This window comes from Gymnoscopelus microlampas (assembly GCF_963454915.1).
Source record: "Gymnoscopelus microlampas genome assembly, chromosome: 23".
In the NCBI taxonomy this organism is placed as follows: Eukaryota; Metazoa; Chordata; class Actinopteri; order Myctophiformes; family Myctophidae; genus Gymnoscopelus; species Gymnoscopelus microlampas.
This window is the reverse complement of record NC_139960.1, coordinates 13,625,329-13,645,316: the sequence shown is the minus strand read 5'-3', so window position 1 is coordinate 13,645,316 and position 19,988 is coordinate 13,625,329. Positions and strand designations below refer to the sequence as shown.

At 40.1% G+C, this 19,988-nt stretch overlaps 1 protein-coding gene across 1 annotated transcript; it reads left to right on the top strand.

Annotated features, from left to right (window-relative positions):
* Positions 1-3,539: 3,539 nt before the first annotated feature.
* cradd (CARD and death domain containing adaptor protein) lies at positions 3,540-18,617 on the top strand. The gene is made up of 3 exons (XM_084050303.1): positions 3,540-3,802; positions 4,399-4,758; positions 17,173-18,617. Exons 2-3 carry the CDS (start codon positions 4,449-4,451, stop codon positions 17,481-17,483), a joined length of 621 nt encoding a protein of 206 aa, XP_083906429.1. The 5' UTR covers positions 3,540-3,802; positions 4,399-4,448; the 3' UTR covers positions 17,484-18,617.
* The last annotated feature ends 1,371 nt before the right edge of the window (positions 18,618-19,988 follow it).

Genomic DNA, 19,988 nt, shown 5'->3' with positions numbered 1-19,988 from the left:
GATCATAAGACCCAATTACTGAATGTCAAGTCTCCATGTTTTCTTCAGAATGTGTATGACGCTGATTTACTATAAAGACACTACGGCACATTAGGAGTCCAACTAGTGCTAGTGGTTCTCAAATGTTTTATTTGCAAGGACCCCCTTGAGTGTACAAATGGAACCAAATGGACCCTTGCGGGTTCCATTTGTACACTCTCAGAGTTACAGACCTGCTATGGTCATTCAGGGCTAGCTCTTTATGTGTTTCTGGTAATATTATCGTCCACTCGTTTTGTATGTCTGTGGCAAAAATGGAATTTCGACCAAAATGTCCACCACAAGCCAGCATGGCGATGACCCCTGACCTGAGTATTATTTGGCTTTGGGGTCCGTGGAGCAGAGTGGCGCTGGTTTACGCCTGAAGACCCCCCATCAGGAACCTGGAGGAAAGGATGAGGATAGTGGAGCGCACGAAGAACAGTGGGGATAGACTGGGGGCGGCGGAGGGACGCGAGAAACAGATGGAATGACAGGTGACGGGTGGTCGTGGCTCGTGTATAAATACATACAACCCTCGATTAGCTCGGTGTGAGGAGATAAGGGAGGAGTTGTTATCAAAGGGATCACAAGCATGCAGGTGAGCTTGGGAGGAGGTGATATCAGCCAGATTGGAGGCGATCACATGGGGGGAGGAGATTGTTATCTTGATGTTTTCTTCTCTCCTGATACTGACGTTGTACCAACTGGCATCTAATGTTTGGGGATTATCGCCACTAGTGTTCATATCACATGTGGACAACAAGCAGTATTTAAACCTTCTCAGGGCAGAGTAAGTATCTTACAAGGCCAACTGTGTCACCAGTGGAAGCGTTTTTAAGACCATTAGTGCCATTCATTGTAATCCTCTTTGCTGTTACTTATTCGCAAGATGTTAACTCGTTGTGCTTCCTTGTTGTTCTGATACACTACTACACAACACGTATAGGTAAACAGCTTCATGTGTGAAAAGAAAAGTGGTAATCTGAATCTTTTGTGGTGTATTGTAAGTATAATGCCGTGGTCAAATACAGTGTTTTATTACACCAATACTGTAATGCTATCTAAGCAGTTGTTATATAACGCATTTATAATAGCAGTGGTGTAAAGTAACGAAGAACGTTTACTCAAGTACTGTACAATTTTGAGGTGCTTTTACTTTACCGGAGTATTTCCAATTTTCAGTACTTTTACTTTTACTCCATTACAATTATTTGACAACTTTAGTTACTAGTTACTTTGTAGATTTGGATTATTATTACAAAACATACATTAACCCTACTTCAGCCCTACTGTATATAGGCCTACATTTCGGCCATTCGAAAATAGCTGATCTACAAGGTCACAATGCGTCGCATCGCGACTCATTGTGAGCTTGTAGATCTGCTATTTTCAAAAGATTTGTATACATTTGAAAACTTGAAATGGGACAATCTGCATAATGAGTACTTTCTGCTTTTGGTACTTTAAGTACATTTTGATGGCAATACTTTTGTACTTTTACTCAAGTAAATTGAATTCTGGACTTTTACTTTTAACAGAGTATTTCTACATTGCAGTATTGATACTTTTACTTAAGTAAAAAAAAAATAGTACTTTTTCCACCACTGCAGTTCACTGTAAAAAGCAGTTTAGCAAGTGGTGTGGACCACAATACAATGGCTCCCTCCCTCCCATCCACCCCCATCCCAGAGTAGGCTACACTGTAAGCCTAATAATATGAGAGTGTATTCACAGCATATTCTCGCTGCCCGGAGGATCAAATTCATTTGAAGGCTGTTAACAGATTGGATTTCAATGTCTTGTTTACATGCTGTCACATGACGCCCGGGCAAGCTCATTGACTTTCCAGAGACAGCTCTTCTAAATGTCACTCATCGAGCTTGTCTAGAAGGCATCGAGCGTTTCAGATTTCTGTGAAAATGTTGGGGAGGGGAAATTATACAATAATAATGTACCGTTAAAACATTTTAACGGTTAAGTACAGAAAATTGGAAGTACTCCATTATAGTAAAAGTACCTCAGCATTGTACTTAAGTACAGTACTTGAGTAAATGTACTTAGTTACTTTACACCACTGATAAGCAGACATAAGGCAGAGAGTCTGTCAATGATGAACATGTTGGAGTAACAGGAGGATTACAGAAACACCAACAGTTGGTACAGGAGTTATATTGGTCTGCAATCAGACCCTTGGAATGCTGTGCCCCGTGACAACATATCACACTGGGTACTTAATTATACCTGTTTAACAATAACATCTATAAACCATGTCATCCCTGAAGGCCCCTACACAGCAAAATCCTTTTCTCTACATGTAAAGTGACAACTTGTTGTGATTCGCCCTGTAATAGAATTGAATTGAATTGAATTGAATTGAATTGAATTGAATTGAATTGAATTGAATTGAATTGAATTGAATTGAATTGAATTGAATTGAATGAAACAGTAGGGGGGTCACGTGAAAAGATTCTAGAACCAGAACATGCAATGAGAACTAAAGTGTGTGATGTCAGCATGGAACACTGGCGAGCTACCACTGACCCACAACAGACAGCAGCATGGATCAAGGATCATGTTTAATTATTCTATGTCAGATTATGAGATCCAGAATAAGGGAAAAACAACACAATATTTAAAGGGATAGCTCACCCCCAAAATGACAAAATTACCCCAGTGGCCCGACTCCCAGTGGCCAGCAGACTGTCATAGTGGTGGCACCATGGCAGTGGTTATTATGGGAAACTGCCCACTGGGGTGTGAATATTTATAACTGTACACTGACATCCTGAGTTCATTTAATTCTGTCAGTGTACCAAATGGACATGTATAAGACCTTATACATGTTCTACCAAATGAACGGGTTAGCACTGAGGATTTTATACTGTGAGAAAGTACTCATTATGCAGAATGTCCCATTTCACAAGTTTTCAAATATATAAAATGAATAAAAGTCTTTTGAAAATAGCAGATCACATGCGCACAAGCTCACAATGCGTCGTGATGCGACGCATTGTGAGCTTGTAGATCGGCTATTTTAAAATGGCCAAAATGTATATAGGGCTGAAGTGGTTAATGTATGTTTTGTAATAATAATCAAAATCAAAATAATAAAAAAAGAGTAGAAGTAAAAGTACTGAAAATTGAAAATGCTCCAGTAAAGGAAAAATACCTCAAAATTGTACTTGAGTACATGTACTTAGTTACTTTACACCACTGCATTGTATCTAGGGAATGGTCTTCAGCTAGCTGTTTGTTACAATAATAATAATAATAATAATAAACATTCTTATATAGCATGACATGAATGCAGCTCAAAGTGCTTTACAGAGCAAAAAACAATAACAAAAAAATAAATAAAGCAGAAGTGATTTAGAAAAGCAGTAATACTTTAACAATAACGCAAAAAGAAGAGCAAAAGCAAAGGCAGTGAATCAAGCAAAACAGTGAAGACATGAATAACAATGGTTCCGCGTAGCAGTCGGTTTCCGGTCGGACCAAATAACAGTGAGCACCGTTGACTCTCCTGTTGTTTTTAACATGAAATAAACGGCGACACAAAAAGTGATTATTATGATTTATATGATTAATATGTGATTATTATGATAAGCGACGGGTTTTCGGATATAAAGCTCGTTTATCTCGTATGATGATGATCGGCTCTCTGATGATGAAGCTACTAGTTATAATATAAACGTGCAATTCTTCTTCTCATGGACATAGAAAGTAACTATGTACTCAAGTACTGCCCCATGCAGGGAGCAAATCATGACACATTTCTAGCGTGAGTACAACTTTGAGGTATTTCTTTTTACTTTACCTGTTCAGAGCATTTCCAATTTTCAGTACTTTTACTTCTACTCCACACATCTCAGAGGCAAATATTGTGCTTTTACTCCACTACAATTATTTGAAAACTTTAGTTAGTTACTTTGTTGATATGGATTAATAGAAAACATGCATTAACCACTTCAGCCTTATATGTACTTTGGGTATATGAAAATAGATCTATCATACATGCTCACAACTTGCTTTTAGATCTGCCATTTTAGACAGACAGACAGACAGACAGACAGACAGACAGTTGGTGCAGACAGACAGACAGACAGACAGTTAGTGAAGAGACAGACAGACAGACAGACAGTTAGTGAAGACACAGACAGACAGTTAGTGAAGAGACAGACAGACAGTTAGTGAAGACACAGTCAGACAGACAGACAGACAGACAGACAGACAGACAGACAGACAGACAGACAGACAGTTAGTGAATGCAGACAGACAGACAGACAGACAGACAGAAAGTTAGTGCAGACAGACAGTTAGTGAAGATAGACAGACAGACAGTGCAGACTATTGATCATTATCATTGATCATTATCAGATCCTCATTCCTCTGGTGAGGGATCCGGTGCACAGAGAGATCCTCCGGTGATGGATCGGTTGCACAGAGAGATCCTGAGGAGACACAGGCTGGATCTGTCGGACCAGATCGGGGCGAGCGACACCGTGGTTCACTTCCTGTACCAGGAGAGCATCCTCACGCAGGATCACGTGGAGGAGATCCAGTCCATCCCCACCAGCAGGGGCAGAGCCCTGCGGCTGCTGGACCTCCTGCCGGCCAGGGGTCCCCGGGCCTGGGACGCCTTCCTGAGGTCCCTGGAGGAGGAGTTCATCTGGGTCAAGAACACCCTGGTACGGGACCTCGAGGCACTAGAGATCAGCGGACCGGAGGCCTCCACAGGTGAGACTTTTGTTTTGTTTAGGAAAAGATGGGGGCGATCCACACATGATGAACAGTGAACACAGTATACATGTAATATAATGCAGTGTTTCTCAAAGTGGGGTCCGGGGGGGCCCCAGGGGTCCTCGAGAGAGTTCCAGGGGGTCCCCAGCTAAATGATAGTAGCCTAGGACCAGACGAATCTGCCAGTGCAAGAAAAATAATCACACCCAGTGTGAAGTGAGCGGTGATATTTATATTTATTTATTATTTTCATCATGCATCTCGGTAGCCAATCACATCACGTCCTGCGAAGTGACGTGCTTACATTTTTAGCCACTCCTATAAGTCTGTAACTCAGAGAGTGCACAAATGGAATGAAATGGACCCTGTCGGGTCCATTTCATTCCATTTGTACACTCTCTGAGTTAAATTAACATTGATTTTACAATATAAATTGGGGGTCCCAGAGATAGAAATGCCATTAAGCGGGGGTCTGTAGCCCTAATGCATGTCAAACTGGGGGGTCCTTGAAATTAAAATGGTTGAGAATCACTGCTAGAGACGTAGAAATCGTCTCTTATGGGGGTCCTTTGGCGTATCTTTTCAAATGGGGGTCCGCGGGCTAATATGTGTCAATTTGGGGGTCCTTGACATGAAAACGTATGGCACGCTGACTATCAAGAAAAGAAAAAAAAATGGCACTTCATGTCAAAAAGGTTGCCGACCACTGAGTGTATAGCATTGTTTTCCATTCTTGTTGAGAAACAATTGAGGGCTGGGTTTGTGGGTGGGAGAGGGTGAGCACGCTATTTGTACGTGTGTATTTGTGTATTTGTACCGCATGTAACAATGTTTTATTCATAGGACTCCCTCGATAATGAGACGCTGAATGCAGCTTAAGGGTCATTCTCTCAATAAATTCTGACTCAAATGTAGATACTCCTGGTCAAATATTACTCAGCTACAAAGTGAATGTTGCTCGGTCAACATGGCCTTGCGAAGCGTTGTAAGCTTGAAGATCTTCTATGTTCACTATATTTGAAATAGGGCTTAAGCTGTCACAATGTACCTTTTCCTTCTCTAGACATGTAGTGGAGTCAAAAGTGCAATATTTGCCTTTTAAATGTAGTGGAGTGGAAGTCATAAGTACCCAAAGATATTTTTTTTCAAGTGCAGATACCGGTACTCAAAACATTTACTTAAAGCTGCACTACGTAACTTTCCTCTTCTGCCCTGGATTTAAACCCGGTTTCAAAAAAGAACTTTCACCCATGAAAAGTTGAACATTTGTGGAAGATGTGGTTATTTATTTATATGAAAGAATCACTGAAAACTGTACAATGTCTTCTCCTTGTCAAACTTACTGTGCTGTAGATCATTTCAAATATGATAATTTTGGGGGGTCCCCAGTTCAAATATGATTATTTCGGGGGGTCCCCAGTTCAAATATGATTATTTTGGGGGGTCCCCAGTTAAAATATGATTAATTTGGATGGTCCCCAGTTAAAATATGATTATTTTGGGGGGTCCCCAGTTAATATGATTATTTTGGATGGTCCCCAGTTCAAATATGATTATTTTGGGGGGTCCACTGTTCAAATATGATTATTTTGGGGGTCCCCAGTTCAAATATGATTATTTTGGGGGGTCCCCAGTTAAGTGGCGTGAAAAGGTTGAGAACCACTGCTGTAGATTTCATAAGGCCCATCATCTTTATCAGATAAAGAAGACCATCTGATGGAATTATCTTGAGACTCAACTGATAGAGAAGTCTTTTGTTTCAAATAAGATCCCACACGTTTTTATTACAACACATCGGTTATGTAAATAGTCAGACTCAAGACTAATAATGTTAACACAATAGACATTTGATAAAATGGCACATTCTTGTCTTGTTTCCCTAAGACGGAAACAATCAACTCAAGTTGCACCTTGAACTTGTTCTGCTGTGTCTTGTTTTGGCAGTAAGTGTTGAGATGCTTCCAACCTTCCATCCTATGAGTCAACAGGACAGAGTAATTAACCCCAAATATATCCAAACCAACAACCGACTTAATCTTAATCTTAAGAGAATCCAGAAGCAAGGTTTTTGGGGATAATTCCTTTCATATATATCTTCAAGAATCGACATGAAACATGTCGAATAGATTTTTTATTATCAACTTAATTGATAAGTCTGACTAACCGCTTAAAGGGATATTTCACTTTCAAATAAAATAAACATAAAAAAATATATAATATAAAAAAGAAATGAAAAAATCACGGCCCTATTCACGCATTAGAATGTCCTTCTAATGCCCGGCCCTAGGCCACCGAGTTAGCACCGTACCTTGGCCTGTCACAATTGTTGCATAATCATCTAATCGCAATTATTTGAGATAATCAGAATTATTTTTGCATAATCGTCATAATTATTTTCCACGTTGAAAAATGTTCACACATTTTCAAATATAGAAAATAGCAGAAATAGCTGATCTACAAGCTTATCTGATCTACAAACGCGTCACAAAGTGACTATTTCTGATATTTTGACATGAATAAAAATGATTAAATATGTCAACAATTTCTTTGTTTTTTTCAGTTATGTGTCATATCAGCCGTGTGCAAATTTTAATAACGAAGCCTAAAAGGCTTCATATGTTCCAATGTTCAATGGCCAAAACCACAATTAAATCGCTAATCGCAATTATTTGAGTGACAATTAATCGTCAACTTGAATTTGTAATCGTGACAGCCCTAGCCGTACCACATCACTGCAATGATGACCTGAAGTAGAATCCAGCTGAAGACCCACCTGTAGTCCACCTATGGGTTGCATGTCTGTTTGCCTTCTTTTTCTCCACTTGTGCTGTACTGTACAGCGGAAAAAAACCATAAAAGGCTCTCCATCAACACATGTAGCAAAACATGGGGAGTGACGGCCTCCCTCCCATGTTTGCTGAGAGCCGGTGAAACACACCACGTTCTTTCTCCCTCCCATTCAAGAGTTTTTCAAAACAACTCTTGTTATTGTGCATGTTTGAATTCATGGCCAGTGACCTCACTATAAAATCATGCTCTCTCTCTGGCCTTGGCTCGCTGCCACAGAGTGTTTGTGTAGAGTAGCGTAGCGTAGCGCCCATTCAAAACAACAAGGCACACGCATGCGGCGGCCTCAGGTATTTTGATAACAACTAACATCTCATGTAGTAACTCCATTCAACTCGGGAACGCATCTCTGTCATTTTAGATGTCTTTTGGCTGTTAAAAAATAGCAGATCTACAAGCTCATAGAGCTTGTAGATCTACAATTTTTCAAAAAAATCGTAAAAATGTGTGCACATCTTTGAATGTATATATTTTTTAAAGCGAACATTTGTCATTTGACAAATGTCCAGCGTTGTCAAACATTTGACAAAATGTCTTCTAAATTCTAATTTGTCTTTAAAAAAAAAAAAAACGCATGTTGCTATAATATCAGTGGTTCTCAAAGTTTTTCAAGTCAAGGACCCCCAAAATTACATGTTTTTGGCCACGGACCCCCCCATCTCAAAATATTTTGTTCCAGGGACCCCCCAGAAGCAAAGATTTGAGTTAATGATGTTCACTTTAAAACATATATACAGTATATAAATTCAAAATGTGCACAAAAAGATGAAAAATAAATAAATAGCAGATCTACAAGCTCATAGCTACGATTGTAGATCTGCTATTTTTGAATAGCCAAAGAAATCTTAAAATGACATCTAAAATGACAAAATGACAATCTTAAAATGACAGACTGTTCTAAGTAAGTTCCCGGTCTTGGATCATGGATTAAATAATGTTTTCTCTCTGTGATATTCTGTTTCTTGTCCGCACAATTTCTGAGCATGGCTTACTTAGAACAGTGGTTCTCAAATGTTTTCATGTCAAGGACCCCCGAATGAATGTGTACTTGGCCCCGGACCCCCATCTGAAAATAGTTTGTGCTATTAGGCAAAGACATACAACATTTGTGTTGTTAAAATGTCTTAAAAATATTCCCCCCCAAAAATTGCAGATCTACAAGCTCACAACGTGTCACATTACGACAAAATCGGCTATTTTCAAATAGCCAAAGTATAAAGAGTTAAAGTGGTTAAACTGATATTGATGCTGTATTTTTTACATTTACATTTTTAAGACACAAACAAGAAAAAAGGGGAACACTCTCAAGAGTAAAGGGCACACAAAAACAATGTCATGAAGCCTCAGTGTTCCCCTTTTTTCTTTTTTGTGTCTTAAAAATGTAAAAATGTAAATTTGCCAAAATGTATCTAAAGTGTTTTTACATTGGCCCAACTTTTTCTATATGTACACTGTTTTAAAACTAACCTTACCAAGGCATTATATGTGTTTACTATTTTTTATATCTTGTAATATGCTAAATGGTCCATATGCCCTGAGTTAAGCCTAATCATTACTGATTGGCGCAACCTTGAGATTGTGTCTTGCAGTACTAGGTAATTACCACTAAACAGAGGGCCATCTACCATTGGCTTATTGAGAGTACAACCCATACTCACCTCTGCATTTAAATGTCATTCTTGATGCTGCCACTTATGACTCTGAGGAAGGTCGCAAGACCGAAACGTCAGTCATTCTGTTATACTTGCACCGTACTAAAAGGCCTAAATTGTCCGTGTTGCTCCGGCGTTCTCTCTTCTACTCTCAATAAAGTGTATAATAATAATAATAATAATAAATTACAATTGTGCTGATACAGTATATTTTACTAAACAATATTATTTGTTTACAACGTGCTTTTACAATCAAAAACACACATCAAAACAAGTCCCAAAACTAAGAAAAACCAAGGTATTGTAATGTAAAACAATGAGTCGAGAGGGTGAGATCAATTTCATAAGAGTTTTTATATATCGAGATAAATAGTTAGGACTTTTTAGTACTAGATAAATCATATGCGCAGTAGTTTAGAAATCTCTGAACAGTGCTGACTGTTATAAATGTTTATTGTAGTGGCATTGTAAAACCAGGCCTTTTTTTTCTTTTGGCTGAAGCATAGGCTAAGGTACAGAGACAGAAGTTGTGGCATTAATGTTATCCAGTCAGGAAGAGTCATTTAGGGTCTCATTTATGATTTACTTCATTGTGCGGCAGCATGCTGAAAATATTACTATGCAAATAACTGACCTAAGCTCACGACGAACGCGCTGTGAGCTCGTAAATCGGTTACTTTATTATCGTAAGGCAGATTATAAATTGCGAGTAAATTTGGTGCTCCGCACTTTGCCCTCATCCTGGCATGAAGCACCGCCCATCTATAAAACCACTTCCACCACTGTACGCCATCATACACACATGTTTTACACTGAGGTCATCATGATGATTAAGTGAGTATTTTTTTATTTAAGATTTTGCTGTTTTCTCGTCTGCACTTATCGCTTAGAAGAGACAGGGGCGGCAGTGGCTCAGGGGGTAGAGTGGCCCGGTAGAGCGGCCGGATGGAAACCGCGAGGTTACCAGTTCGATCCCGGGCTCGCCCAGAAGAGTTACTGCAGTCGAAGTCTCCTTGAGCAAGACGCTGAACCCCTAATTGCTCCCGATGAGCAGGTTGGTGCCTTGCATGGCTTTCCTCCGCCATCGGTGTGTGAATATGTGTGTGTGTGTGTGTGTGTGTGTGTGAATGTGTGTGTGTGTGTGTGTGTGTGTGTGTGTGTGTGTGTGTGTGTGAATGGGTGAATGTAATGCACAATCTATGTAAAGCGCTATTAATAGCATCAGGCGTGTGAACATAGCCCTGAGACAACTCCCGTTTTTTATGCACACACACACACACACACACACACACACACACACACACACACACACACACACACACACACACACACACACACACACACACACACACACACACAAAGATACATTTGTTGCCAAACTTTGACATTCACTTCCATTTAACTCTAACAGAAATATTATATGAATAAATAAACTAATTATCAACCTCCCTAAAAGAGGCAGGTTGCGCTTTTCGTGACCTGGTCAGCAGCTCTTTACAGTATGAAGTGTTCTGAGACATTATGTAACACTTCCCTACAATCAACAACCCGGGTGTGAGTCGCACAAGTTGACCGTGGCACTTATAAAGCGTCTCAAATTGCCGGTATGGTCAACAGACCAAGATAAAGTGTGTATTATGTAGAGACACACTAAGGTCTAGTGCAGTGGTTCTCAAACTTTTTTGGCTCAGGTCACCCCTGTAAATAACTTTATCATCCACGGCACCCCTGAATGACATTGTTAATTTCTAGAACCTTATGTCATATTACGCTACGTAAATATGTGAAACTTTCCCTCTAAGATCCAGTAAGTCTTGCGGAAAACTTGAGAGAATATCCGTTTCCATCAGGACAGAACGTTTGCACTTGGCGTTTAACCACTTGAACCCCAGCATCCCTATTCTGGGGGGAGTAATTATCCAAAAAATAGCCGATCTACAAGCTCACAACGCGTCACAACGCGTCACAACGTGACGCGTTGTGGGCTTGTAGATCGGCTATTTTTGGCGAAGAGACTTGGTGTACTGTAGAATGAAAAAAAGCACCAAGAACAGTGCAACTCACGTCCGTTTGACTAAGTCTAGACGGTCTAAGTGGTTAAACTGAAGTGATATTGATAAATTCCAAATATTATCAAAGTATTCTGCAGCACCCCTGGACTTGTGTCACGGCACCCACTTTGAGAAACCCGGGTCTAGTGTCCAGTGTGTTTAAGTCAGTGGTGGAAGAAGTATACTCAGATATTTTACTTAAGTTAAAGCAATACCACAATATAAAAATACTCAAGTAACAAGTAAAAGGCCTGCGTTCAAAATGTTACTTGAGTAAAAGTACAAAAGTATTAGTATCCAAATGCACTTAAAGTACCAAAGTACTAAAATGTTTGAAAATAGCTGATCTACAAACTCACAATTTTGATTTTCAAATAGCCTAGGTATAAAATCGGGCTAAAGTGGATAATTCATGTTTGCCAAAAATAGCTGATCTACAAGCTCACAATGCTTGTCGATCTAGGCTATTTTTGGTGAATAGATTTGTTGTCGATGGAAATAGGTGGTCCGTGTGCAGAGACAACTGCGGTTCAATTTACCAGGTCTAGAGGGATCAGGGGGTTAGAGGGTTCAAGTCCATTTGGTTCCATTTTGTGCCCCCTTTTGAGTTAAATGAACACTGAGGATTTTAACTGTGTGTTCGGGGAAACGGAGAATGTGGTCTCTCTCTCTGGCCATTGTTGCAGTGGGTGGAGGAACTGCAGGGCGAGAGAGAGAGAGAGAGTGCCGAGCTGTGCCGATTTTTTTTTTTTTTGTGCCATAAATTCATGTTGGAGCAGGCAGGGCCATGTGCTTGTTTTTCTGGCATTCATCACCAAGACCAGGCCCCCACCTCCCTTTTTTATTTTATTGCCTGCCGCCTGCTTTCCAGGAATCTTGGCAGGAGGAGCTTGTTCCTGTTAGCGCCGCAGAAAAGAAACCTTGCCGAGATGCAGAACCGAACAATGGCTCAGTGGCTCAGGGCTCCCATTAGGAAGGTTCAGAGACGTGACTTTGTGAGATGTAATGAGCTGATTTGAGCTGATGACATCCTACTGATCCTTTGCCAAGAAGACAGAGCTGCAGAAGGAACATCTGTGTCTTTTTTTTTATTTCTTTGGCTATTCAAAAAAATAGCATATCTACAAGCTCATAGCGGTTTTTAACTCCGATCTGTGCTTCTGGGGGTCCCTGGAACGACACATTTTTGAGATGGGGGTCCGCGGCCAAATACATAATCATTTTGGGTGGTCCTTGACATGGAAAAGTTTGAGAACCACGTCCATAGCAACATAAGTTTTTCAGAAAACTGTTAGGATTTAGAAGACATTTTGTAGAATTCCCAGAAGCAAATATTTTGAGCAGTGTTCTTTGCTCTAAGCAAAGATAACATACTGTACATACTATTCAAAAACATCAGATGTGTGTGTGTGTGTGTGTGTGTGTGTGTGTGTGTGTGTGTGTGTGTGTGTGTGTGTGTGTGTGTGTGTGTGTGTGTGTGTGTGTGTGTGTGTGTGTGTGTGTGTGTGTGTGTGTGTGTGTGTGTGTGTGTGTGTGTGCGTGCGTGCGTGCGTGCGTGTGTATAAAACATATGTAGATAAAATCTAAAATGACACAGATCTCGTGTCAACTCGTTTCTCTTTCTGGTCAACTTAAGCTCTGATGGGGGCTCTTGCTTTTTTTTTCCAGATTTGACACAGGTGCTTGATAGACCCGTTGGTCATATTTTTATGAAGACTAAAGATCCCAAACCTTGCTTTTAAGGAGTCCAGTGTTTTGTGTGTTATCTGTTCAACTTCATACGTTGGCCTGTTTGCGTCCGTAAAGAGAGAAAGAAAAGAGAAGAGAGGGTGGTGGACCGACCGCCCGCACCGCTTTCCTCCTCCTTGTAAAGAGCCAGTTCTTAGAAAAGCCTCCTGTTTTGCCAGAAGTGCTTTCTGGAGAAAGCCAAGTATTCTCTTCCTGCTGCTACGGCCATTATTTTCAGCAGTTCTGTTGCCCATTGTTTGAGGAACTAGTTCACCAAACAAGTCTTTTGGTTGGCCGGTTTCACCAGAAACCTTGGCATGAGACGGGGAACATGTTATTTCAGACTCCTGACTCAGCGGCCCACAGCTTAAACCTAGTCACGTGCAGTTGCCAGTGGTGCAAAGTAACTAAGTACATTTACTCAAGTACTGTACTTTAAGTACAATTTTTAGTTTTTTTTTAACTTTACAGGAGTATTTTCCAATTGTCTATACTTTTACTTTTACTCCACTACTAGGCGAATATTGTACTTTTTACTCCACTACAATTATTTGAAAACTTTAGCTACTAGTTAGTTTGCAGATATAAATTATAACATTATAAAACATACATTAACCACTTTAGCCTTATTTTATACCTGGGCTATTTGAAGATAGCCGATCTACAAGCTCATGCGACGCGTTGTGAGCTTGTAGATCTGCTATTGCGATACTGCAATGTATTTCTACATTGCAGTATCGATACTTTTACTTTTACTTAAACATTTCAGTACTTTTTCCACCACACTAGAAGTTGCCACGTCAAACTTTTTTTTTTTTTTTTTTTTTGTGGCGGGGCGGCGGAGGGTGGATTCGTCCAATCAGACGACAGCCTGCCAGGACAACACCTTTCATAGAGCGTTTATGCAAAGCACAGGTGCCTTGTTGTTTTTTGGTCTGGGAGGTTTGAAGTGCTATAGTATGTGTGCTAGATCATTGGTTCTCAAAGTGGGGTCCGGGGACCCCACTTTTTGAAAAATCATGAAAAGTTGTGCAAATATTTGAACTAAATATTTTACAAATGTTCGCTTTAAAAAAAGGTTTTGCCACAAATTTTCACGATTTTTCAAAAATAGCAGATCTACAAGCTCATAGCGTGGCACTCGGTGCTTAATGGGTTAATGCAATACAACTGCAGTGGTTGGAGGTGGACTCCCTGTGCTTCCATTGAGAAGACACTTGTACTGGATAGGACACCTCTGCACGTAAAGCACACTGAATTGCCTATAGTTGTTGAAATGTCCCGTATACAAATAAACTTGAGCGTTAAGACATTTAGTCTCCCATGTAGGAGTCCTACAGGTACAATATTTTTTGAATAGCCAAAGCAATCCAAAAATGACACACAGATGCGTTCCCGGTCTTACAGAGTTAACATGCTCTACCATACAGATTGGTTAAAAATAACGTCTTATTGATTCAAATAACTTCTTTAAATTGCATTTTTTTAAACGAGGCGAGCGGGCATGAGTCATACCTGTGATACACAATGTTTGGCCGTAGCAGCGCTCTCATAATAAATGGTAACTGGATGTATTGAGCTGGACAAAGTTCATCACTGTGAGCTCACTAGTTCTTTGTGAACCTCCAAGGACAGTGTGAGCAAGTCAACACCACACATAGTTCCCCCTCAAGGCTTGTAAAACCAACCAAACAGTGCTTCATTACCAGTGCCCTCAATGCCCCCAGAATGGCTGTTTTCAACTGCTTGGCAAAAACTGAAAAACCTGAGCTCCCAAGCTCGATCTGGAATATGTGGACATTTAACCCATTAAGACCTGGAACTGTGTCATTTTTAGATTTGAGCTAAAAAGCGTTATTTTGCTATTTTTGAAAAATCGTGAAAATGTGTGCAAATCTTTGAAATATATATTTTTAAAGCGAACATTTTTAACTCAAATCTTTGCTTCTGGGGGGTCCCTGGAACAACATATTTTGATGGGGGTCCGCGGCCAAATACATATAATTTTGGGGGTCCTTGACATGAAAAAGATTGAGCAACACTGATATAGAAACATACGTTTTTCAGAATACTGTTGAGATTTAGGAGATATGTAGAATCAGCTTCAGGTCTCAATGGGTTAAGTGGTTATTATATATTTAGGCCTATTCAGAGGAAGGCACCACACAATAGAGTGCATTAGGGTTATTATCTGATGTTACCGTCATGAGCCACTGAGAAAGAGAGAGAGTTGAAAGGTACTGTATCGACCTCGATGAATTGAATACACAGGACCTTAATGGAAACAAGCCCTGAGGAGGGCGTATCTGGGTTATCCTTTTAGCATTGTTTTGTATAAATATGTGCCACCTAACAGTTACATTGATGATTGTTCAAATTTGGTGACATTTGTAATTGTTCATCTGAATTAATGTGTAGTTAATCACAATTAATGAGTGTAATTCATAGCGCGGCACAGAGTGCCGCACTATGAGCTTGTAGATCTGCTATTTTTTTTTAAATCATGAAAATCTGTGCAAATCTTTGAATATGTATTTTCTTAAAGCAAACATTTGTAACTCAAATATTTGCCTCTGGGGATTCTACAAATGTCTTCTAAATCCTAACATCCTAACAAAAAAACTTATGTTGCTATAATATCAGTGGTTCTAACCCCCCCCCCCCTGAGCTTGTAGATCTGCTATTTTCAAATAGCTGATGTATATGTTAAAGTGCTCATGTGGCCCATAGTCGCTTCTTTTGGGCTGGTTTTCCTTAGACCCGTTTGCTTGTTTCTCTCACAGAATCTGGAAATATATGTTTTTCCAGGGACCCCCCAGAAGCAAAGATTTGAGTTAAAAATATCCTTTCAAATATATATATATATTCATAGATTTGCACTCATTTTCACGATTCTTCAAAAATAGCAGATCGTATATCTGCTATTTTTCAATAGTAAAAGTATAAAATAATGGTTAAAGTGGTTACACAGCGTTCCCGGTTTTAACGGGTTAAGATGTCTTGATTAATGGTTGGGAAGGAACTGTTGAGAAAGTTCCGGGCCAAATCTGACTACTGTATAATTTCGTAAATCAAAATTGGAGTCGCAATGAATTACGATTGTGCTTATTATATCATAAGCACTCCTTCTTGGAGGAAGTTGCTCTGGATCGTCATTTCTTTTCGTAGATTGATGAAATGTTTTTGAAAGGAAAAGTTCTAAAGAAATGCCTCTTTTTCACAAAGCGGCTGTCCCACTCCCATGGCAGCCTGTTTTCTATTCAGCCCCGCTCTGCTCTCTCACAGAGTGAAGGATGAAGTGATATTGAATGTCTGCATCCATGCACCGCCTCTATTATAAAACTTGTTTCCAGGAACAGCAGTGAATAGAGCTCCTTTGCGCGGCGCATGTGTGCCTGGGGGGGGGCTGTTACACAACAGTTGTAAAAGGATAGATAGTTTTCCTGGTGTTATTATGGAGTACCGGGGCTGTTGACCATATTTAGGCAAGACAGAAACGTCAACACGACCAGGTTATGTGCGGTGAAAACACCCAGTGCCAGTGTGTACACACACTCTTATGAATCCCTTTGTATGGAGATTCCAGTTCGCCGATGCAAACGCCACCAGCGTTTCCTCTTGTGTCACAGAGACCTGCAAAAGCAAACAAACATGACTGTGCCATGGACGTAAGAGAGGATTGCGACACACGTACTCACTTTGTTGACACTGGAAGGGGATGATAGTATTTTTTTATGGCTCCTGGCCGGATGAATGGGTGCTAAAAGAAAATCTCCAAAACTTTTGAAGTAGCTGCATTGCACCTTCCTTTGTCCAGTTCAGTTAAATTCTTATTTTGTAACCCTTATTTTTCACCCAGTGCCAATTTTCTAAGTGATCCTGGGCGCTACGCTCCCCTCGCCAGCCTAGGGAGTTCAGTTAAATTCTTATTGTCAGTTCACCCATATAGTTTTGCTTGGAGTCACAATATACTGTACACAATATACAGCACAATATACAACGCGTCGCATCGCGACGCTTGTAGATCTGCTATTTTCAAATAGCTGATGTATATGTTAAAGTGCTCATGTTGGTCCATAGTCGCTTCTTTTGGGCTGGTTTTCCTTAGACCCGTTTGCTTGTTTCTCTCTCAGAATCTGGCAACACCGACTGGAACCTTCCAGAAGAGGTCCTGCTGGCGGTGCCGTCGGACCGGGAGCTCTCCCGCCTGGCCTCCCGCCTCGGCCCCGAGTGGGAAGCCCTCGTGCTGGACCTGGGGCTGTCGGCGGGCGCGCTGTACCGCTGCCGCGCCGACCACGTCCACAGCACGCACGGCCAGGCGCTGGCCGGCCTGGTCCAATGGAGGCGCTCCCAGGGAAAGGCCGCCACGGTGCGCAGGCTGGTGCAGAGCCTACGGGCGGTCGACGCCCACCCCGCCGTTCTAGAGGAGCTCTTCCGCCGGTGAACGTGTGTATCGGTCAAAACTCGGCAACCCGCTGGTAAAGCTACGCTAGCCTCGTTCCCAGCATTTACTTCATCTGCGAAGAGAAAAAGCGTGGTCACGAGCTAGAGCAGAGAGTGTCCATAGGGGGGCGGGACTTCTGTTGTACGTGTTTTCCGCCCGGAAACATATCTTTTTCGACCAATCGCAATGCTCGTTTCATTCACAGAGAATGTTAACAGAACGTCAATTCCTTGGGCGGTAGGTACTTCCGCCAAATTCCCGGTACTTCTGCTTAGACACTCAACTGGCTGGGTCTTGCCCAGCGCGGTGACGCGTCGGTCAACTTATCACCCCACTGGCATCAGTTCTGAACAAGCAACTTCCTGAGTAATCATGGGTAGATAATCTTGTTCATCCATCCATCTATCTTCAAATCGTCTCATGCCCAAATTACGCACACGCCTGGGCACCGCGTGGGCACAAACTGAGCTTCCAGCTTAAAGCCCAGAGGCACGCCCAGACATGGTCCTCGCCCGTGCATGTCACGGTTAGTTATAGTTTAAAATAAAGCAATATTTTGGGAGTGCCATACGACTGGATACGAGACACTTGGGATTACACTGGATTATTACACTGATTTTTGATCTGGGGGTCCCCGGCAAAATCAGTTAATTACACAATCACAATTATTTTAACCACTTTAACCACTTTATTTTTTATTTTTAAGCAAGCATTTTTTTAAAACATTTTTTAAACTCAAATCTCATTTTAAATTCAAAAACTCAAGTCCTTGACTTTAAAAAGTTTCAAATGTATCAATTTAATTTATTATGGTATTAGTATATTGTACATAACATTGAATAATGACATATGCACATTGAATTTGGAGACTGCCACGAATATTCAGAAATGTGAATATACATGTGCATCCCTATAATAATGAATATGCCTACATAATGTTTTACTTAAAGGACGACTTCACCAATTTTTAACCTATGGGAGTAATTTTACTTTTTCTTGACTACAGATTTCCAGTACTCTACCCACCCCTGGCATTTATTATCACCCAGAGCAAATAAAAGCTGGGTATTTGATAAATATTATATAATAAAACTGATACATTGCTCAGCCCTCCTCATCATTATCAATTCAGTTCCTTGCTACTGTTTTAACACTGTCTGTGTCATTTTTAGATTTCTTTGGCTATTCAAAAATAGCAGATCTACAAGCTCATAGCGCGGCACTGAGTGCCGCGCTATGAGCTTGTAGATCTGCTATTTAAAAAATATATATACATTTTTTGCAAATCTTTCAATATATATATATATATATATATATTTTTATATATATAACATTTTTAACTTAAATCTTTGCTTTTGGGGGGTTCTACAAATGTCTTCTAAATCCTAACAGTTAAAAAAAAAAACATATGTATAATCAGTGGTTCTCAAACTTTTGCATGTCATCGACCGCCAAAAGGATATGTATTTGGACCCCCATCTCAAAGTATTTTGTTCCAGGAACCCCCAGAAGCAAAGGTTTGAGTTACAAATGTTCGCTTGAAAATATATACATTCAAAGATTTGAACAAATTGTCAAGATGTTTCAAAAAATGGCAGATCTACAAGCTCATAGCGTGGCACTCGGTGCCGCGCTATGAGCTTGTAGATCTGCTATTTTTGAATAGCCAATGAAATCTAAAAATGACACAGATGCGTTCCCGGTCTTAATGGGTTAATCAAATGTATCCATTTGGGACATTCGACCAAATGTCTGACCAAAATTAATTCCAAAATCTGTGCAACTTAAAAAATTGTTCTTTGTGCCCCTGACTCAGTGTTGTTGCTTTTGCAGGGATCCGAGTTTGTTTTTCCACAGAAAATGACTAATCCCCAAGTTAATTCCAACGGTGTGAAAAACACCGTAGGAATGTCCTAACAGCAAAGGAGACTAGTGTTACTGATCTCCCTGAAGTAACGCTATGTAATAATGCTACTGCCTCAGACATGTGCATGCACACAATATCCAGTGACAACATGTGACAGCAAAGTGAATGCTGAGTTTTCCTTTTCTTAGACTTTTTCATTCCTTTCAGAGGATGCCAACCATTGACAGCGTTTTTCTTTTAACTCCACAAAAGCAAAACTGAAAAACGCAACTTTAAAAGAACATGAAATATGTTTCTTTTACTGTTCGTAGACATATATTTTACATCCTCCAAATCCTTTTGAGATTCTGAACCTGGTGCAGGTTTAGAACGATTGGTTAAAGTGAACATTGAGTTCATAATATTGGCAAAGATTTATTGGACATTTTATAAGATTGTTCTTATAAAATTCTTTTTTTTATATATACTTTTTTTATTGGATTTTTTTGTAACATGATAAACACATCAGAGTATAAGCCACTATAAAATTTAAAACAAGAAAAGACAATGACAGATAATTTGGTATGATTTCAAATAAAATATACAACATAAAAAACAACATTATTACAATTTATTATTATTAAAAATATATATGTTTT

Coding starts and splice junctions, on each gene's coding strand:
- cradd (XM_084050303.1), top strand. CDS start 4,449: ATGGATCGGTTGCACAGAGAGATCCTGAGGAGACACAGGCTGGATCTG. Junction 4,759..17,172: donor CGGACCGGAGGCCTCCACAG/GTGAGACTTTTG, acceptor TTTCTCTCTCAG/AATCTGGCAACACCGACTGG.